The sequence below is a fragment of the Erigeron canadensis genome, chromosome 8 (assembly GCF_010389155.1).
Source record: "Erigeron canadensis isolate Cc75 chromosome 8, C_canadensis_v1, whole genome shotgun sequence".
Lineage (NCBI taxonomy): Eukaryota > Viridiplantae > Streptophyta > Magnoliopsida > Asterales > Asteraceae > Erigeron > Erigeron canadensis.
The window spans coordinates 36,456,092-36,476,935 of NC_057768.1; the positions used below are offsets into that span (position 1 = coordinate 36,456,092).

General features: G+C 33.8%; 3 protein-coding genes and 1 long non-coding RNA gene across 7 annotated transcripts; 1 reads left to right on the top strand and 3 right to left on the bottom strand.

Moving 5' to 3' along the window:
* Nucleotides 1–671: 671 nt before the first annotated feature.
* Nucleotides 672–7,991, top strand: LOC122611106 (glycerophosphodiester phosphodiesterase GDPDL3-like). The gene is made up of 9 exons (XM_043784074.1): nt 672–843; nt 2,241–2,534; nt 3,179–3,291; nt 3,430–3,931; nt 4,188–4,226; nt 4,334–4,618; nt 5,586–5,728; nt 6,480–6,966; nt 7,343–7,991. The coding sequence occupies exons 1-9, from the start codon at nt 735–737 to the stop codon at nt 7,639–7,641; spliced, it is 2,271 nt and encodes a 756-aa protein (XP_043640009.1). The 5' UTR covers nt 672–734; the 3' UTR covers nt 7,642–7,991.
* LOC122611107 lies at nt 6,167–9,445 on the bottom strand. 4 transcript variants are annotated; one of them, XR_006325469.1, is made up of 3 exons: nt 9,397–9,445; nt 8,931–9,214; nt 6,167–6,491 (listed from the first exon to the last, which is right to left on the bottom strand). It is a non-coding gene; the product is annotated as an uncharacterized LOC122611107 (long non-coding RNA). The 4 variants fall into 4 exon arrangements; XR_006325470.1 differs by lacking the exon at nt 9,397–9,445 and adding an exon at nt 6,558–6,948 and having other exon boundaries at nt 8,931–9,337; XR_006325467.1 differs by lacking the exon at nt 9,397–9,445 and having other exon boundaries at nt 8,931–9,349.
* A 715-nt stretch (nt 9,446–10,160) lies between these two features.
* On the bottom strand, nt 10,161–12,481 carry LOC122578098 (40S ribosomal protein S8-like). The gene is made up of 5 exons (XM_043749976.1): nt 12,390–12,481; nt 12,187–12,259; nt 11,205–11,541; nt 10,924–11,093; nt 10,161–10,400 (listed from the first exon to the last, which is right to left on the bottom strand). Exons 1-5 carry the CDS (start codon nt 12,391–12,393, stop codon nt 10,322–10,324), a joined length of 663 nt encoding a protein of 220 aa, XP_043605911.1. The 5' UTR covers nt 12,394–12,481; the 3' UTR covers nt 10,161–10,321.
* A 4,568-nt stretch (nt 12,482–17,049) lies between these two features.
* LOC122578272 (chloroplastic import inner membrane translocase subunit TIM22-2-like) lies at nt 17,050–20,576 on the bottom strand. Its single transcript, XM_043750193.1, has 5 exons — nt 20,277–20,576; nt 18,650–18,714; nt 18,467–18,539; nt 18,342–18,395; nt 17,050–17,485 (listed from the first exon to the last, which is right to left on the bottom strand). The coding sequence occupies exons 1-5, from the start codon at nt 20,473–20,475 to the stop codon at nt 17,238–17,240; spliced, it is 639 nt and encodes a 212-aa protein (XP_043606128.1). The 5' UTR covers nt 20,476–20,576; the 3' UTR covers nt 17,050–17,237.
* Between the last annotated feature and the right edge of the window lie 268 nt (nt 20,577–20,844).

Consider the following 20,844-nt stretch of genomic DNA (forward strand, 5'->3'; position numbering starts at 1 on the left):
TAGTCAAATAAGTAAACAACAAAAATTAAAAAATCAATGTAAATTTACCTTATTAAGTATAAACTAAGAGATTTAATAATTGAATCTCAATCATTCGGTATTTTTTGACGTTTATTGCAGTAAAATAGTACGAGTATATAAAAGTAAAGTTCATTTGATGTTTAAGAAAAAATAATACAAAATATTTTAAAGAAGTTACATTTAGTGTCTCACTCTTTATTCTTAAACCCAAATATACGAAATATTTAGATATTGTGTAGTAAATGATAGCTTTTAGGCTCATTGACGTGTATAAATTAGTTATATTATCATTATCATAAAATTTAGTAGAGTGAATTTTTGATAAAAAAAACACACACAATGTTACTCATGTTATCATTAAAAAAAATCCTTTTTAAAATTGTAAAATTTCATCAAGTTAAATACTTAGCTACAATTTTGCCGGATAAAAGCTTGCATAGCCAAGCTAAGCCACTACAACAAATGCTAATGAGAGAAACACATGGTAATACGAGCGGCGCGAATATAATATAAAACTATTTATTATTATAATAATCATTACATACAACTGCCCTCTGTTTCTAGTAATAAATAAATTCAGACAAAAACAGCACAAAATAGGAAAAAGGCACTGAATCTTACTTCACTGAAACCCTCACATCCTATATACTAAAAATAAAAAAATAATAAAAAAATTAATCAGTTAGTTAATCGGCGGTGAGTTTCCGGCAGCAATGTGGAAGCTCCGGTGGCTAGTGATTCTGTTTATATGCTCTGTAACGTTAACCGCTGCTCAGAATCCGGGATCTAGCTCCAAAGCTAGCCCCTGGCTTACATTGAGAGGTTTTCATTTTCACATTTTTTGATGATTTCTATTTCCGTTTTGATTATTTTTATGTATGCGGAGATCAGAATGTACGAAATCGCTGTCTAATTTCATTATAGCGTTTGCGAGTGTGAACGGAACATGCAATAGGTTGATATATATATATATAGGGTGAGGTTCATGTTATATATATATATAATAATAATATTTTTATTTTTATATATGTATATAATAATAGCAGTATTAGTTATAGTGTTTGCGAGTGGTAAACGGCACATTAAATAGGTTGGTATATATCTACATCTCTATATATACAGGGTAAGGTTCATGTGAGATCCATTCACATATGAACATATGAAATATCAAGTATAATTTGATCGGTTGAACGAATTTGTTTACATACATTATTCTCATATGAACATATCAAGTTGTAATATAAAGGTTTTCATGGTTCTTCCGTTCTAATGGTTCTCACCTGAACCTTTCCTATATTTATACGTAGATATTTTAATATATTAGAAGTATCGGTTTTAGTGTTTGAAAGTGTTGAATAGTATAAAAATTCGGTTAATGTAATGTTAGGTATCGATGTAAGTAAGTATGAATATGTGATCTATTAATCTATGGGGGATCCCTGCTTTAGAGGATTAGGCGGTTTAAGATGCAGCAAGAGTAGTGATAAAAGAAAAGTTGATGCGAGTAGTTTGAGTTTGTTGGCTGACTAAGTTGAATGTTTAAAGGTATGAATTGTGAGATTTTGTTTTGTTTTTTGAAGATTTAGGCATGTGGAAGTGAGAATGTGAAAATGAAATAGTCGTATATTAATTCAGTTATAGTGAATGAGTTGTAGAGCTTAACATGCAAAACGCTTCCCTTGAATTATGTTTATTAGTGAAAGAAGCCCAGGTTACCATATTCCAATAAATGTAGTGCACACCGTTTAGCGAGGGTTGATGCTTTAATTGGACAGGACTATAGTGAACCAAGAAGCGTTTTGCTAATGGTACTTACTAAACTTCACAATTATTTAAGTTGGGAGTCTGAGTCAGTGAGTCCTATAAATCTGTGAGTTAGTAATCTGCATTAAACTCATTATTTGACCATGTAGGGCCCCACCTCATAAGGTTTCAGCAATAATGCTTATATAGGTAACTGGGTTGTGGACAGATCATTGCTTCAACCTTGTTACTGATGCCACTGAGATGACTAGCTAAGAAAACTTCAATGTTTATTTTTGAACTTCAAACTTATGTGTTGGACCCCATCCCTCATATATACCAAACTACCGATTGATATATTTGGCAACATCTTAATATTTTTTTAGAGTTGGTTAATGCAAGTAGTCATACGTTTGAGTACATGTTTAAGTTATTTTGACATCATGTTCTGAAGTCTACTTTTTAACCCTTTGCAGGAGATCCTCCTTTAGTTGTTGCACGTGGTGGGTTTTCAGGATTATTTCCTGATTCCAGTATCAATGCTTACACCTTTGCGTTGATTACCGGTGTATCTGATATGATTTTGTGGTGTGATGTACAATTAACTAACGATAATGCTGGGATCTGCCTTCCAAATCTTAATATTGATAATGGTACCACAATTGCTGTGGCGTTTAATAAGGGGAACAAAACCTACTCTGTGAATGGGGTGCCTATGACCGGATGGTTTCCTGTGGATTTCTCGCTTAAAGACCTGGACAAAGTCTTCTGTAAGTTAAGCTTATACTTAATCTTTTGCAATATCTATTATAAGCTTCAAACCTCACAAGTCACAACCATTATATTCTTTTTACTCGCTCGACCTTTTATTGCTTTTTATATTTATTTCTTATCTTCCTGATAATGAAAAACCATAGTCATTTTTGACATCCATTGTGTCTATCTCTGTTTTTTATTTTTATGTTTTTCAGTCAAAAGACAGCATGCACAATAGGAAAAAAGGATTTCATTCATATTTGCTTTCTGAATGGTATATGCACGTATCCTCAACCAAGTCACTGGAACGTGGATTCAGTGACATAAACTTTGACTAAAAGCTGCTGTGTCCTAACAATCCAACTTATACAACAATAGCTCCACATTCTCTTTGACTTAATGTCACATATGGAGCTTAAATTGAGATCTTTGCTGATGTTGCTCTATGCTGCAACGTTAGTACACATGCCCCAGCTTTTGCATGACTTAATCAACAGATTAAAATTTAATTGAAAAGAAGAAAGAGCATTTCACATTTATATCCCTCTATAGACCCCAAAAGATTGTCTACCTGGCAATATATTAGTGTCTACCTGACTGGAGTTTATATTGTCATGATGTTTACGCCTACTCACGTTCTCACTTTGTATTGAAACAGTAACACAAGACATGTTGTCTCGAAGTCCGTATTTTGATGGCTCATTAAATGTACTTACCGTTGAAGATGTTGTTGGGCAAGTGAAACCACCTGGATTGTGGTTAAACATACAGGTGATCATTAGTTGTTTAGTTATAAACTGCATAGAGTTGCCTACTATTTCTGTGTACGTGGATTGCCTGAATATGTATGTAGAAAAGATGACTAGTAATGTTTGATTACTAACCATAACCCTCTTTATGCCTTTGCAGCATGATACATTTTACAGCCAACACAAATTGAGTATGAGAAATTATGTGATCAGCACATCTAGAAAAATTATTGTCAATTACATATCATCTCCAGAGGTGAACTTTCTGAAAAGTATTGTGACAAGATTCAAAGCAAGCCCAACCAAACTAGTTTTCCGTTTCCTAGGACCAGACGAGACCGAGCCGACAACCAACCAATCATATGGCTCTCTTCTGACTAATTTGACATTTATCAAGACATTTGCTTCCGGGATTCTAGTTCCTAAATCATATATATGGCCTGTGGATAAAGATTTATATCTGCAACCATCTACCTCACTGGTCTTGGACGCTCACAAGGAGGGCCTACAGATTTTTGCTTTTGACTTTATGAATGATGTACAATTAGCATACAATTACAGTTATGATCCTGTAGCGGAATATCTTTCTTTCATTGATAATGGTAAATTCTCTGTGGACGGTGTGCTTTCTGATAACCCAATTACTCCATCAATAGCTTTTGGTAAGTTCATATGTCAGCCTCAAAAAATCTATTTCTTTTGTCACATTTACTTCTAATATTGACAACTTATGGGATTTCAAAATAATAAAGATTATACATCTAAATATCTAATCATTTGAAAAAACAATCTCATGGTTTGAAATATTGTAACTTATAAGTCCAGTTGGACCTGGATGAAACCAACAATCAATTTTCTCATAATATGGAAATCCCTTTCTTAATTCTTATCGGATTCTTATTATTATAACCCTTGCAGATTGCTTATCTCACATGGGAAAAAATCAATCCCGGCAAGGTCAGTCCCTTCAAATTCTTACTCTGGATGTTAATAAATGGGCACTCCATTATTGAACTACAGTGAATTGTAACTGACTGATAGCTTATCCTTTTTCTTTGCTTTAGCAAAACCTCTAATCATCACATCTGAAGGAGCAAGTGGCGACTACCCTGGTTGTACTGATTTGGCATATATTAAAGCTGTTTCTGATGGTGCGGATATTATCGACTGTCCTGTTCAAATGACAAGCGATGGGATACCTATTTGTTTAGGTTCTATAAACCTCCTTGATAGAACAACGGTGGCACAGACAGGCTTTAGTAACCTTACATCAACTATTCCTGAGCTTCAGGAAGGTGCGGGAATATATACTTTTAGCCTCACGTGGAGCCAGATTCAGAGATTGAGACGTAAGTAAACTCACTACTTCTGTTTCTTCCACATTTTACAGATTACTTGTTTAGTGCTCCAACTTTAAGATGACCCCTTGTTGGCTCTACTGACATTTTTAACTTGTGTGTCCTTTTTCCCCATTCGGCATCGATATAAACTAAATATTTCCCACAAACTGCTCTATGGGGCTACACACACATTACAAACTTGATCATTATGTCTTGGGCACTGTACTTATCAGTACATAAAAGGGTACTTTGTTATACGAGATATGGATAAATTTAATTGTTGTGGGATTCCCAGACATCCGATGGGTCCTAGTGTCAATGGTAACGAGCATTAAATGCATTTCCATCAAAGAGTGTCAGTTACTGTGGACCATTTTCCAACTTTCTTGGACACTGGACTCTTATCTATCAGAGAAAATATTTTCTGAAGGGAGAAAACACTCTAGAAATCCCATCACTTTTTACAATCTAAATGTAAATACTTAACTTTTTATTAACAATTCAACTGCACTTAAAAAGAAGGAGTATGTTTTAATTACACGTCAATAGGCTAAACTGATCACTTGAATTGCCAGAAAATGATTCACCAAACGAGCTTTGATAAAGCCTCGTATCATGTGCCGCAAGGCTACGGCAGATCTTCCAAAAATTTGAATTGTGTATGTTCTTTAGAAGAGTTCTGTACTTTGAACTGAAAACGTTGTTATTTTTAAGTGAACAACTATAAACTCTTAGGGGTTCATTTGTCAACAATCAGAACTTGTGGTGTCTAAAGATATCTTCTGGGATCTGTAAGATATATTTTACTACCAGCAATAATTTTCATGAAAAAGTATGCATGTTTGAGTTATCCATAGCACAGATCCACCTTATATTACTTCTGCTTATTTATTACTTGTACTGACCTGGTGTCTTTTTACAAATTCTTATACTGACCTATCTACTCTTGTTAATTTTTTCCTTTTTATGTTGTTAGCTGCAATATTTAACACTTATAAGAACTACACTATGTTCCGGAATCCCAAAGTCAAAAATGATGGAAAGCTTATGACCTTGGCTGACTTCCTGGACTTTGCAAATAATGCCAGTTCTATTTCAGGTGTCATGATTAATATTAAGGTGAGTCTATGTTCTATGTCACTCCATAATCTTTTGCATCTGATAACCTTTTCTAATAATAAAGTACAACAGTGTATTGTATATGTTAAAGGCAGCCATTAGGACATAGATAATTTGCCTTCCAAAAAAAAGGAAAAAGAAAATTTCCAAATATATTATCTCATATTGTTGATTTGTTTCATCTTGATTGTATACAGTGCTTATAAAATCAAGTAAAAGTATCTAAATAGGATACCCCATCCATTCTTGGTTAAGTAACATGCTCAAAAGAGACCTAGTTTAATGAGATCATCTCATTCCTTGTGATACACGACAAGAATTTGTGGCATATAAATATTTTTATCTTCATCTTTGTTATGTCATAAAGTGAGATGATTAATGGATACTGTGCTTTGGTCGACTTAGAGAAGGGCTCTGTTATTTCATGACAGATTGATCTGAATTGTGTTTACTCAAACAAGTCAAATTAAAAAAATTAGCTGAAGTTTATTTTAATGCATACAACCTCCTAGATTGTTTTTATTCCAAGTTATTTTGTAACACTGTAAATTTATTTTTATCATGATAAATTGCACTATATATATAATTCTTTTTAAAGCTGGCCAATAAAGAGTTTATGTGTCAACCAACCTGGCCTGCTTTAAGTATGTCCCATTTCAGCGAAGTGCCGTTATTCAACTTGCTCATAGTGCTACCTCTCGTTCCCATATTACCAAAAGAACTGACAGAATTTTGGTTCTTTAACATCCAGAATGCACCATACCTGGCAGCAAGTGAAGGATTAAGTGTTGTAGATGCAGTGATGGATGTATTGAATAAATCTACTTACAACAATCAGAGGGCTAAGAAAATATTAATCCAATCTCCTGAAGGTGGGGTTCTAAAATTATTCAAGGCCAAAAGCAACCGGCATGAACTAGTTTATGAAGTTCATGAGAACATCCGAGATGCGCTAAACTCAACAATTTTGGATATCAGTAAATTCGCCAATTCTGTAGTTGTTGGCAAGGAGTCGGTTTTCCCTCGAAGTGCAGGATTTCTTGTTGGTCAAACTGATGTCGTTGACAAGCTTCAGGCTTTTAAGCTCCCAGTATATGTACAGATTATGAACAATGAGTTTGTGTCACAACCTTGGGACTTCTTTTCAGATCCATATGTTGAATTAAACACATACGTCATGGGAGCTAATGTGGATGGTGTTATTACGGATTATCCCGCTACTGCAGCCAGATACAGAAGTAAGTTTATTCTATCAATAAACTTGACAGCTATCAGTCGTATGATACTTACTTGTGAATAATCTGACAACAAATAACAAGAATTTTCATTGTATTTATATTTGAGGCATAGAAGTATATGCTAAGTTAGTAGTGGAAAGATGGACAACAGATAAGAACATTTTCTGTTGTTTTCATAATCCCCATCGTTAAGAATACACATCTGTTTGTGTTCATAGTCCTAATAAGATTTAATCTGTATTTTATCGCTTTAGAGTTGGCACGTATTAATGTATTATGTTCACTTGGTCATCACAAGACTTTTTTAGGTGATATTGTTTCCTACTTTCCTCGTAATTTATTGATTTTCTTTGTTACTTAATTTTGGCAAATACAGGTAACCGTTGTTTAGGATTACCAGCAAATCAGACCCCAGTATACATGGCTCCAGCTCAGGCCGGCCAGTTACAGCAATTCATGTCACCACAGTCCATGCCACCAGCTGAGGCTCCCAACCCTATCCTAACTGAGGCTGACGTGGCAGATGGACCTATCCCTCCAGCCACAAAAAGATCACCACCTCCTGCTGGTAATTCAACATCACCATCGTCACCAAGCAGTCAACCACTTAAAGCTCCCATCGAGATTTTGTTGACTTCTTTGGCCACCGTGGCAGTTATCTTTCTCATGATTTGAAATGATAAAATTTTAACCATATTTTGTGATGGTTTCATCTCTAATCCATTGTATTTCCCATGTTGGTCATGATCGCACAGTTAGTTTAGAGTTTAGACTAATCTTGAAGAATGTGTTGACGCATTCTCGGCCCTCATATCAACTTTTAGGTGGTATCTTGTAAGTATTAATTTGTTCCTCGTTTGTATTTGAGAACAAACAAGACCATGGGGAACATATGTGATGAGTTCTTTGTGCTTCAAGCCTAACAATTTCTGCATTGGTTATGGTATCCAGGTTGTGAAAGACTTTTAGCATGCTGATACGAATGTTAATTGTAATGTAATTGTGTGTCTGCATGGTTTGATTGATGGTGAAATCTATACATGTATATTGAAATTTTTAGTTAGGCATGTACCTGATCATTTCTTCTTTAGAACTTCTATACCAGTTAGGCTTGCACTGATGATTACAAGAATGTTGGTATATAATACTTGTCCTTCAAAGGAACCCTCGTTTTATAGTGACATTCGATTTGAGTACTCGTGTTTTTTGGATGCTAGAACCTACTTGGGAAACCAAGCTAGTGACAATCGACGATAGTTATCTAGCTGTTTTTCTAGTCAGTTTTGCAACCTATCACCAATGGTAATTTAGTTTTTAGCATATTTAATAATATTATAAAACGTGTACAACATTTGGACCTTATCATTGCCAGGTTGATATGGCAACAAAAACGTATGCAGCGCTTGAATTGTTTTGGGCATCAAAGAGAAGCATACATTTGTATCTAATTTGCGAGCAATCAGGTCTGAATTTTAATATATTTAGTAAAAATGAATTTGGCATCGTTTATTTATTCTTGTTTGGATTCAAGATGCTGATTTAACCTCCATGAGCATAGTTGTAACTGAATTTGCTAGATATTTGGATTGCAGGAAATGATACATATCTACTTTTCTCCGTGGTATATTAGTGTCTTGGTGACAATTATAGCACTAGGCAAATTCCTATAAATTCTAATTTTTATAACAGATTTCATTAATTCCAATAACATTATGTGAACCAAACGTACCTTAATGTTTGAACACTTTTAAAATGGTGTATTAAACTCATTAACGTTGTTTTCTTAGATGTTTTTTTTTTGGAGGAAAAATAAAAGGAAATGCAGAGTGCAGACAATGTTGAAGGAAGGAAAAAAGTACCAAGTTTAGAATTATAAGCTTCAATTCAATGCCAAAATTTAAAGAACGATAAGTTAAAAAGCACAATTTAATTAACACACGAAAGATTAAACAAAGTAGTCTTACCTCCTTTGTCAATCCACCCGGTTGAGAGGAAGACTGTGGCTCCAAATCTATTTGCTCCTCCATCCTTTCCTTTCCAGCCCTTGCATTTACCTTTCCTTCAAAGAAACTTAAGAACACATTTGATTCCTCTATCTTTCCTTCAGCACAACTGAAATGTTTTGGTGTGTACTTAATATATATGCACTTAGCAGGAATTATTTTGGTTCTTGTTATTAAAGGCATCACCTTGTGTCCATTTTGGTAAAGGTGCAAGGACAAGTGACCTAGTGTAGTAATGTGTCAATCTGGAAAATTTGATGAGACCAAAACATTTCAGTTGATATAAAACTTGTGTAACTTTAAGATGCAAATTCCATGCATAAAGAAATATGTGTCCATTATTGTAATGTTATGATCGAAAAGAGATTTTGATATAGAAATGTTTGCATATGGTAGGGTATAGATAGATAAGGAGAAGAATCCATACCAGTGGCATCATATATGACTCTCAATACACCATGCATCACATCTCATCATTGGCCAGTTGTGTATTAGCTTTCTACTTTATAATATTTAATGACCCGTTTCAAAAATGAGTCAAACCCACAACTTAGTCTCAAAAAAGACGGGAAATACACAGGCCACGACCATTTACTTGAACAGTCAAAGCAACTTTTATGCAGGGTTAAGCTTTATAAATGAATACTTTTTAATGTACAATACCTGACCATACGGTTATTGGTAGATAGGTGACCAACCATCAATAGAAAGATTGGTAAGGGAACTTAAAACTATGAGGTGGTTCAAATCCGAGTGTAAAAAAATGCTCCTGAACGCATGAGTTTCCTAAAAATTAATCAAGTTTCAGTTGAAATTAAAGATGTTTATATGAAGAAGCAATGCCACGAATTACAATTGGGAATATGAAGAGACAGACGACAGATAGACCGAAAACAACAAAATAAGGTTTATGATACAACAGTGTAAAAACCAAATAATACCACACATCAAGTTATAAAGCATACAAAAATAAGATGTGCACCAATGGTTCACATAATACTTTTGTTAACAAACCCACATATACAAGGGTGATTTAAAGATTAACCTCACAAAACTTCAAAACATGCAATTTTATGGTTGAACACGTGCCAACACCTAAAACCTGTCAAGATCTCTTCTGCAAATTAATAAAGCCTGAAATGGAAGGAACAAGGAAGTATAAAACATGGACAAGGAAGACATGACAACAGATGCAAAAATAAGGTCTAATCGAAACATTAACCTTGCTGCATTAGTCCTTCAACATATATAGAAGTCAAAGCTAACTAACAATGCTCAACAAAATTGTCAATCATGCATTTCCTCAGAAATAGATAAAAAGAGATACAAATCTATTATAAGCAAATATGCTCTTAAGCAGCAGCACCCTTTCCCTTCTTCTTCTGAAGCTTCTTCATGTAGAATTCAAGCTCTTTTCCTTCCAAAATGTATCTGCCAAAACATCAGCAGCCAACAACATCAGCATTTATCCAAACTAATACACAGATATAGCAGAAAAGCTACAGGTGTTTCAAACAAGTACATCCACAATCATGAGAGCATACACAAAGTTAAAGACTTCTTTATGTCTACCAAGTAAGTTTCTATAGCAGAGATTGATGATCAAAAACTGTCAAAGATATCGTAAATATAGATGACTAAACAAGTGATTGAATAGAGTAAAATGACCAAAAAATACTTTTTGCCCAAAAGTATTAAGCAAATTATATAAACTCAGATCATCATTCTAATTTAGCATATGAAACAAAGAGGTTTTTTACAACAACACTACAATTTGGGCAACTCTAACCCAAAAGAATTATTCCAATTTGATCCATATTATCTTAAGTCGCTATTAACAATCAAACATCACTCCAGATTGTAGATCAATCAACATACCATATACTGCCTTCACATACCCATCAGCACAACTTTATGAACAGAAATATAAAGTGATGGAAATAACTTCACATACCCATCAGCACGACCGCACTGGCCAGGACGTGATGAGATTGCTGCTAGAAGACGCCCACCAGAAAATTGTTCTTCAACATGTGAGTCAAGTTTGCGGTCCTCTTGGCGTTTTTCCAGCTTCCTCACAACATGATTACTCTTCTTATCCTCTTCTGTTGCACCTTCTACTTCCTATGAAATAATTAAAACACAATATTACAGACAATGAATTCCATCAGTAGTCTTATTTAGCACAAATGCTCATACATATCAAGAAGCTAAAATTACGCAAATAAAACATACCTCTCCCTCTTTTTTAGTTGCAGCTGCAACTGCTTTCTTCTTGCGACCAATGTCGACACCGTAGTGTTGAAGATACCATTGCTTAAAAGGTGCAGCATCAACTTGAACGATAGCACTCTTCACAAGAGTCTGGGTCCTGACCAACTCATTGTTGGATGCATTGTATACAACATCCAAGATACGAGTCTTTCGGGTCACAGCCTCACTTCCCCAAGAGAAGTTACCTGTATCCAACCTCAAAGCACGCCATTTCACGTTACCACCACGAACTCTCACTCTCCGGACAGTCTTGTTGCTGGAGATCTTAGTGTTGGCTGGTTGTCTACCGAGCTCATACCTTTACAGCACAAAAGAAGTCAACTATTACACTTGTTATCCTAAAGACCTATATCATTTGTAGTATAAAAATCTGAATTTTTTTTAATTAAAGAAATTAACAATGGCAAATTTATCGAATCATACAGCATTATTCGTATAAAATCTGTTCACTCTAATAACATTCTGACCAGCGTTAAGAACGGATATGTAAACAAAACATTCCTCAAAGCTCATCTTATATGGGCCAACCTCTATTATAAGGATGTTCAGAATTACATAACTAGCTCATAATCCGGTTTTTTAAAAACACTAAAAAGTACTTTTGAGTGTTGGATGAGAAAAATTACTTTTTTCCAAATGTTTGTCTAGCTCAAAATGATCAAAAAAAATATTTTCCAGTCAAAACAGGAATACTAAAACATGCAAAACCTAAAACCCCCCATTAATATTATACTACTAATGATAAAACTTAAGAATAATAATTAAAACTAAACAACATTATAACTATTAATCCTTATTTTATTATTAAAAAAAAAAACCAATATTATCATATATGATGTAACATTTCACTCATAATTCATTCAAATCAGAAATAAAACAAATAATAATAATAATAATGAATATACTAAAAAGAAAAATTTAGAAAAAAGAGATAGTTACTGACTTTCGCTTCTTTCTCCAGGCCTTCTTCTTGCCACCAGTGGCACGTCTCTTATGCATTGAATCACGAGAGATACCTGATCAACATTTTTTACAATATATATATTAAAAAATTAGTATTATTTCATTAGTTAACTGTAATATCAGATTTATTTTAATCTATTTAAAAGAAAATGGAATGATTGATGAAGAAAAAGAAGTGTATACCCATGTTTGCAGATGTGAAGGGTTTTTGCTGCGGCAGCCTCTTTTGAGAAAGAAGAAGGTAATTAAAACTTTGCAAAATATATATATATAAACAGTAGGGTTTATAGATTGAAGATGGACCTCTGTATTGGCCCAACTAATATAACAATTTAGCCCATCTCTTTTTTATCTTTCGAGAAAAAAAAAAAAAAAAAAAAAAGCCCATTAAGTTTATTTAAATTTGATATATAGAGAAAAAAAATTAAAATCTTTTTAAGTTTTGAATACAAGTTTCTTGTTCCATGAGGTATCTGAATTGATAAATTAAGGATTAAGTCTAACATAGTTGTTTTTTGTTTGTTAAATTAGAAAAATAAATACATTTGATAACTTAATGGATTAAGTATTTTTGATTAAGTCAGGATTATTGACTACACGATGGAACACTACATATTTATTTGTTGTTTTGAGATCCATAAATTGACTTTTTGAATTTGGTTATTTCTTTATGCTAGTAAAAGAAATATAACTTCTTTTATAAATGTAAAATGATGATTTTTTTTCTCATTGTGTGGATTATCACATATCAATATGAACGGTCCAACATAAAAGTACTAGTCACATGAACATGCAATGTAGCGTGTATGTGATGAGATGGTGACAACGACGGGCGGCGGCGGTGATGTTTGGGGGCGGTGACGGTGATGTGGTTATTAATTTAAAAATAATTAATGATGATGTAAAATGGGTAGTGTAATTATTTTAAGGGTTAAATAATGTATGTTGTATATAATTTCATCAAGGGTGTATTAGTAAATAAAAAAGAGAGGGTGAGTAGATAAAGTTGATCAAATGCTTTATAACATACTTAGTATAGATGACAAAAACAGTTTGAATAACTAGTTAGAATTGGGCTTACCTTCTGTCACGTTGATAATCCTTCAAATATAAATTTGAGCCACGTTTCAAAACATATTAGCCTTTACTACCAGCTTTTTTAACTAGGAAGTGAAAGGAAAGAAAGAGGGTGTTTACTCCATATTCCTACTTCCTAAAGGAGAATAACGAGGAGAAGGTGCTCTTGAGTTTCATTTAAGGGGTAGAAAGAAGAATACCAACTAGTTCATGGTAGACACAAAAGTTACGAAAAATAAAGTGGCCTCGTGGGCCGACAACAAATTGAAACTAAGAAATTTTCAAAAAAAAATTGAAACTAAAAGTAGCTATAATAGCAGTTCCAAAAAAAAAAGTAGCTATAATAGTGCTCCCATTATTATAAGCAGTCAGACCGTGTTAGTTGAACCGGGGGATGGAGTTTTACAACCTTGGATATAAGCAATCACTCGTCTCTCGCTTCCTCTTGTTGGTTGAACCGCAATCTCCTGTTATTTGTTGTATGAAATAATCAGGCCACAAGGTAAAGAAAATGAATCAACAAAACAAGTATTCAAGCACACTACATTTGTTTTCATCCTTAAATACAAAATCCGTAAGTTTTTAAATGATGATGATCAACATCGATGTTTCTTTCTTACATTGTATTCTTAAAGAAGAAAGAAAGGAAAGGAATGGGGTGGGGAGATTTATATATCCATTCTTAAGGTTTTATAATAGATTTTAGGGAAAAATTCATAAAAAGTAACCTATTTATCTAAAATTCTTAATCAAAAATCATATTTTTAGAAGATCATATTTTAAAAAAATTCGCAATAAAGGAAATGTTAGCTTTTAACGTCAACCCTCCGTTAAATATATCACGTCACCGCTGTCACATCATCAAATTTTGCTTATGTAGACTTTGACATGGATTGAAAATGAAAATTATACTTTGACTGTAGATGAAAATGATAAAATGACTTTGACTTGGAGGTCTCGTCGGAAAAAGAAAACAGAAAGTCAGAAACATATATATACAACTTCAAAACCAAAAGCAGATCTTTAAAAATCAATATATCACAGTATCACCACCGACCACCATATATCACGGATTAAAAATCAATATCAACACTAAAACCTTGCATTATTATTCATATAAAAGGCTCAACAAAATAGGATAAATTTGGAACTTTATTGTGGCTTAAGACTTTGAGGTTGTCGGAAACCTAACCGATTCCGGCTAGGAGGCGGCGGTTGCTACTGCTTTGGTGAGAGACGGTAGCGCGTCTGTCCTTCAATCTCTTTCCACCGCCGACAAACAAGCGAGCACTGTTTCCGATCGCCGGATCCGAGAAACTGAAAAATGCACGCCGTGCATGTGCCCGGAAGTATCAATATATCGCCGGAAACATATATTTCTTTATCAGTATCCTCTTCTGTTAAAAACGAACGCAATTTCTTTGGATCATTCGCCGGCATCGATTTCATGACGAGATTCTCCGGCGGTTAGAGATTCCGGCAGTAATCGAGTGTGACTGGCTCATCCACGACGCGACGATTGTTGGTCTCAGTATATCAGTATATCCATATGTATATCTATATTTTATATATCTATATATTTTGAAGTGAAAAAATATTGTAGTTGATGAACTTAACAGGGAGTAGGCGTTAAAAACTAACAACATTCCCTTTATTGCGAAATTATTAGAAATAAGGTTCTTTTAATAAATGAAAACAAAATATGTTTCCCTTATAAAGAATTTTGGTTAAAAACGTTACCTTTTTATGAATTTTTCCCTTGATTTTATGGAAGAGGATTAGCTAGAGAGAAAAGTTATGAAGCAAATTTTAACAACCGGCTTATATATGTATAACTAGTTCTAATACCCGTATGATGTATGGTAGTTATATATATTGTATTATAAAGAAATTCAAAGATGTCTCATCCATGATTATTGAGTATAAAATAAATTGTGTTAATAACTTAAATTTTTGAAGTCTTTATGTCATTAACTTATTATAGTTAATAGAAGTTCAATAATTGAGAAAAATTTTTTTGATAATTTATTAATGAGAAAGTGATTCATCAAGTAAGGTTATAATATCTTTTATATTAATAAGCCCAGGGTTAAAATTTAGCTCTAAGCCTAATAAGAAAATTGATTTTATATACAACTATAAAACCTTATTTAACAAAATAAATAAATTAAAAGAATATGTGTCGATCAAGAATTACACAATGGATTACACCACGTATCGTTTCCAGAACATATCAATCTTGTTTTAGTTAATTGGTAGATAATGATAATATCTTCACGTCCCCCGTAACCTATATATTCCATTCCCATTTTCCAAATAACACAATAAACCTTCTTCTCCATTGATTTGCATACATTATTTTATGTATACACAAAAATTTGATTGATATTTGTTGTTCATTGAGTATTTGCTAACCATTAGTTGATGCTGTTAAATTAGCTTAACTTTTTTCAGCTTTAGAATAGTTTTTTACTACATATTAAAAAAATATTATTATACGTTATCAATAGGGGCTGATCATTACAATTGAACTAAAAGCATGGGGTATGGGTACGTGTTCTACACTGACCCCGAATGTGAGGTGGCTTCCGGCGCCGGCTCCTTTCCCCATACCGCGCCAATGATTTTGCGTTCTTGGTTCTTGGTTGAGGGGTTTGCTTGACGATCGACGGGGTGTATTATTTCATATTCGTATTTTTTTTTTTCTGTTTTACTGTACGTTTCTATGTAAAAAAAAGAAAAAATCATATTGGTACCTTTGCTAACTTGAACCCATCAAATTCCTGATCCAACCATCACAATCATCTCGGATGGAACTTACTTTACTACCCATCCAAACGAATGTCAATCGATACAAATAACGAACTCTTCGGAATTTTGTGTCTCTGTAAATAAAAAAGAAAGGAAAAAAAAATTTCTTAGTTGATAATGGTGCTTGATAAATACTTCGGATTGCTTCCCAGATAAGGTTCTTAGTATACTTTGTAATGTTTGCGTGTATTAGATTTTTATTTTCATACAATAAATTTTTGAAAGGAAGATGTTAGGATGGTAGTATGAGACTATTAGTATCTTTAGAGAGATGGAGATAAATATACACGGTATTTTTTTTAAACGGTAAATATACACAGTATTACATTATTGAATCTAACATATATATTGAGACTACCATCATTATATCGCCACAAATGGGCAATTTGCCAGTTTGCCACTCGGGTTTTTGGGAAGTGGATATGGTCTTTGATTAAGAAACTTCCAGATTTAAATTGAAGTATAAGCGAGTCTAGAAGCCAAGGAGCACAATGTCAACCTTTCAAGTACGTTCCTTCTTCTTACGTGAAGTTTTTTTTTGTCAAAATACCCGTATAAATTTTAAGTTATTTCACTATCATACATACAGTGGTAAATTAAGCTTCAGAATTTATAAGAAGCCGAAAGCTTAAGAATTTTCCTATTATTTTGAATTAGTAAATTTGGTTTGAAACTCCATCCACGGCTGTTGAATGAAAAATTACGCATGGCCTCAAAGAAGAAATGATGATCTTGTCAACAAAATTATTGAGTCGCTCTTTCATGAAAAACCATGGGGTTCTAAACGATGTCCAGACATAGTACTAGCGTACAGCTACCTATGAGCACGACATCAGTATTCATTAATATACATCTCATCTTTTATATCCTACCGTCGGGTTCACATTGCTTGAAACTTGTCCACACTCGTAATGAAAACAGAAAGGGCAAAACAAGGACGGTAAAAACGCATTTCTAAAGGCAAAGAGAAGCTTGTTATGACATTCACGGTTGGTATTTTGATTGCCAAAAAACAGCCTTGTAATCAACTACATGATACTCTCGCGGAAAACAGAAAGTATGTCACTGTAAATTTACAAAAGGACAGTGCATGCACACAATTTCTAGAGGGTATGTAAGAGAACCTATAACCTTATGTCTTGATTAGCATGAGCCACGACGTAAGCTGGCTTCGTTACGTGGGTCAATGGCTTTACAGAAGGAAGAAAACGACTCTTTGAGTTCATTGGGAAGGGGAAAACTCAATGGAGAGAGTACTCCATGTTCAAGACCTCTTATCGATTGGGATGAAAATGAATGGGCCATTGCTGTCTGTTTTTTGTTGAGGCCTTCAATAATGAAGGAAAAAGCCCCAAATGTGACACAGCTCTGCAGAAGAGCCTGGGGTGCACCTGCGGTGAGAATGTAAACAGCTTTTTAAAATACTTAAATGGAAGGGATATAATAAAGAGAACAAATTCCAAAAGAAACATCCAAGTTCTCTCTTTTTTAAAACCAATCTCAGACACAAATCGTTATACTATAACGTTAACAGATTCTTAATAACTAAACATACCGCAAAATAACATTTCATTTAATACTAAATACAGTTCTTACAATCATTGGCGGATGTAGTATAAGAAGATCGGGGGCAACCGCCCCCGACGACCCAAAATTTTCTAATGTATATATATCGTAATTACGTATATTATCATGTTTTTGTTTCATTATGACCTTAATTTTTCAAGTTTTTTTTTTTGCCCCCGATGATCCAATTTTCTGGATCCGCCTCTGCTTACAATGTGACATATTTTTCAAATCGATATACAAATTCATAGTTTTGATACCCTAAAAAAATAGACAATGACCATTATAAAAACTTAAGAACACGAAAAGGCAGGTTTTTATTGGACATTAGAGTCTTCCATCAGAAATTGCTTCCACCTTTTGCCACTAATTTATAAAGGTGGCATTCAACCCAGTTACTAGTGATTAGTGAATGGAGTGAAAAGCAGCCATGTGTAATGCATATAACTTGCAAGTTGCGAAATCAATGTAGTAAAAAGAAAAAGAGGGTGGGGAGGATCGTTGCAATAATATAAATTTGCGAGCATATTTCGATAACTACTTGTTTACGTAAAAGTAAAGATATTTAAAATAGAAAGTATTTTGGTGCTAGCCATACGAGCTCATACCTAAAAGCATCCACACAAAACAGTGATCGAAGTAAAAAAAATCTAACCTACATCCTTCAAAAGATGCAATTACCTGGAAAACTTAGAGCAAGACCAGTACAGCATCCAGCTACGCCTGCATTAATGACTGTAGAAACAAAGTTATATTAATGTTGTTACTCTTTTTAGAATTCAGGTGTATAATTATAAATATTGTACCGTCATCTTTCCCCCGGATCCTCTTTAGGAAACAAACAACCAAGCTATGAACTCCAGACAGAACTGCAAAAGTCTGATAATAACACAAAACTGAATCTATCAGATTAACTTAATTTTGAAAAAACTTCAATCAACATCTATAATCTGATGTCTAGTTGATCCGATATAAAGTAAAAAAATTACCCTAGCAGATGATGCTGCCTCACCAAAGGAGCCTTTGAACCCTTGCTTCTTAATCAGGCCAGAACCTTAAGACCCAGGAAAAAATGCCAAACATCAGAACCCATGTTTGAACCAAAAGTAGTTAAACATAATAAGCAGACTAATAGAAATGCTTCACTAGCCAAATCTTTATCCCACATTTTAAAATATTGCAATCTGAACTTCGCATAATATAATGAACAAATAATATAAAAAGAAAGATAAAAATTATATGAAAAGGCAAAACATCCAACTCCACAAGTATATCATCTATTATCAAAACCTCTTTTGTGGATCTAAAGCAGATTACCAACACCAAATGTGGCTGAAAACACCAACTACAACAAAGTGATTAATCTAAATAGAAAATACACGAGAATGGCAAATCCAAAAAATTATTGTAATTGCTAAAGGTAAAACTATACTAGCAGTTAACAATAATGTAGGTGAGCCTACTGACCATTCACACAACATATAATTGGCTAATGGTAGCAGCTGAACTTCAAGTTGAAATCTAACTTTGACAGTCCAAAAATATGTAGGTAATAAGCCCAAACATATGTCGGCCTAAAAAAGTTAAAACTTGAAAACCAGCAGCTTCTAACACATTAATCTAGGTGAGCTTACTGACCATTCACACAACATAACAGCATTTCAGCTGAGATGTGACTGGCTAATTAGCCACCAAATAGCTCTTGTTACATACTTACATTAAGTTACTTTACTCAAACATATGAAATTATTATTTTATTTTTTTTACTTTTTATTTTTTTAGAACGACGTGTTAGTTGGTTAGTGGTTCAAACCCTAGTAGTGACATCCAAGCAAGCAGTATGTAGCGGTTGGAACCCGAAGGCGCCGCAGGAGACAAAGGGTGAGATAACACGGCTCACACACATCTGAAGAGGTAAATGCCCGAAACCATGGGGAATTGATAATCGATCCTTGGTCTCCAAGCCAACATCGAAGGCTTATAAGATATTAATCTAGGTGCATTCACACAGTATGACAGCCATTCATCCAAGATATGATTCGCAAAATAGAAACGAAAACTAGATATTGTTGATACTGATACTCTGCTACAACTCGAAAACTGATCTCTACGTAACAGCATATTTACAGCAACATTAACTTAAACAAGTGTAGTTAACAGCCTTGGTGTGATAAGATAGATAAAAAAAAACTTAAAACGCCACGGGCTTAAAACACATTAATCTAGGTGGGCTTACTGACCATTCACACAACATAGTAGCCATTCAGCCAAGATGTGATTGGCTAATTAGCCACCAAAAAATTACCTGATACTACCCCCCAAAAAAAAAAAATCACTAAATTTCTCTTCACAGCAAGTCTGCATTATTTTATTCATATAACATATCCACAAAAATGTATTCTCGAACTACAGATAAATCAAAATAACTGAACCAAACTGAGAAAACTAATCCAAACACCATATACAAAAAATACACAAAAATTATATATAAAAAATTAGCTGTATTTCTAACCATCAATAACAGCAATAAATTAACACCTAATAAAAAAAAAAGTATAAATATTCCATACACAATCACAACACATTTAATAAACTAAATGATAAAAAATAAAGTACCATAACCGAAAACAGAACCCATAGCTGCACCGGCGGCAGAGTCACCGACAAACCTGAAAAGACAGACTAATGGTGGACTGGATTGGGCGGAAATAGCTAAGGCATCTGAAGAAGTGAGATTAAGTTCAGAATTTGTGGTGGTTTCCTTGTCGGAATCGGAATGTGTGGGATCGGCGGCGGGTGGTGATGATGCTGCCATTTATTGTTTTGTGTTGTTTGGGAGGGGGTTACAAAGCGGTAAACCCTAGCAGTAGCTTTATATTATATATATTAGAAGAAGATAGAAGGGGGTTTTGGGGATATTTGTAGCTGCGGTAGTTGCATTAGGTTAGTTTGTTTGACATGATACGGTGTCGTATGAGTGTCAGTTTATATATATAGAGTACAAAGGAAAAATGATATATATATAAATAAATGAAATTTTATAAACTTTGATCCGTTAATGTTACTTTTTAATTACATTAAAATATTTGAATTTATCGGGTTTGTTCTTTATGGTTGATTTTGTCGGTTTGTTATTTCGTCATTTTTTCGAATTACATATATTTGATCTTATCATAAATATATC

Excerpts from the sequence above, each read along its gene's own strand:
- LOC122611106 (XM_043784074.1), top strand. The coding sequence starts at position 735 with ATGTGGAAGCTCCGGTGGCTAGTGATTCTGTTTATATGCTCTGTAACG. Across the intron at positions 3,292-3,429 it reads GATTGTGGTTAAACATACAG|CATGATACATTTTACAGCCA; the intron begins GTGATCATTAGT and ends ATGCCTTTGCAG. Across the intron at positions 5,729-6,479 it reads GTGTCATGATTAATATTAAG|AATGCACCATACCTGGCAGC; the intron begins GTGAGTCTATGT and ends TTTAACATCCAG.
- LOC122578098 (XM_043749976.1), bottom strand. Across the intron at positions 11,542-12,186 it reads GCCTGGAGAAAGAAGCGAAA|GTATGAGCTCGGTAGACAAC; the intron begins GTCAGTAACTAT and ends TGTGCTGTAAAG. Across the intron at positions 10,401-10,923 it reads CAGTGCGGTCGTGCTGATGG|ATACATTTTGGAAGGAAAAG; the intron begins GTATGTGAAGTT and ends ATGTTTTGGCAG.
- LOC122578272 (XM_043750193.1), bottom strand. The coding sequence starts at position 20,475 with ATGGCAGCATCATCACCACCCGCCGCCGATCCCACACATTCCGATTCC. Across the intron at positions 18,715-20,276 it reads GGGTTCTGTTTTCGGTTATG|GTTCTGGCCTGATTAAGAAG; the intron begins GTACTTTATTTT and ends CTGGGTCTTAAG. Across the intron at positions 18,540-18,649 it reads AGGCAGCATCATCTGCTAGG|ACTTTTGCAGTTCTGTCTGG; the intron begins GTAATTTTTTTA and ends TGTTATTATCAG.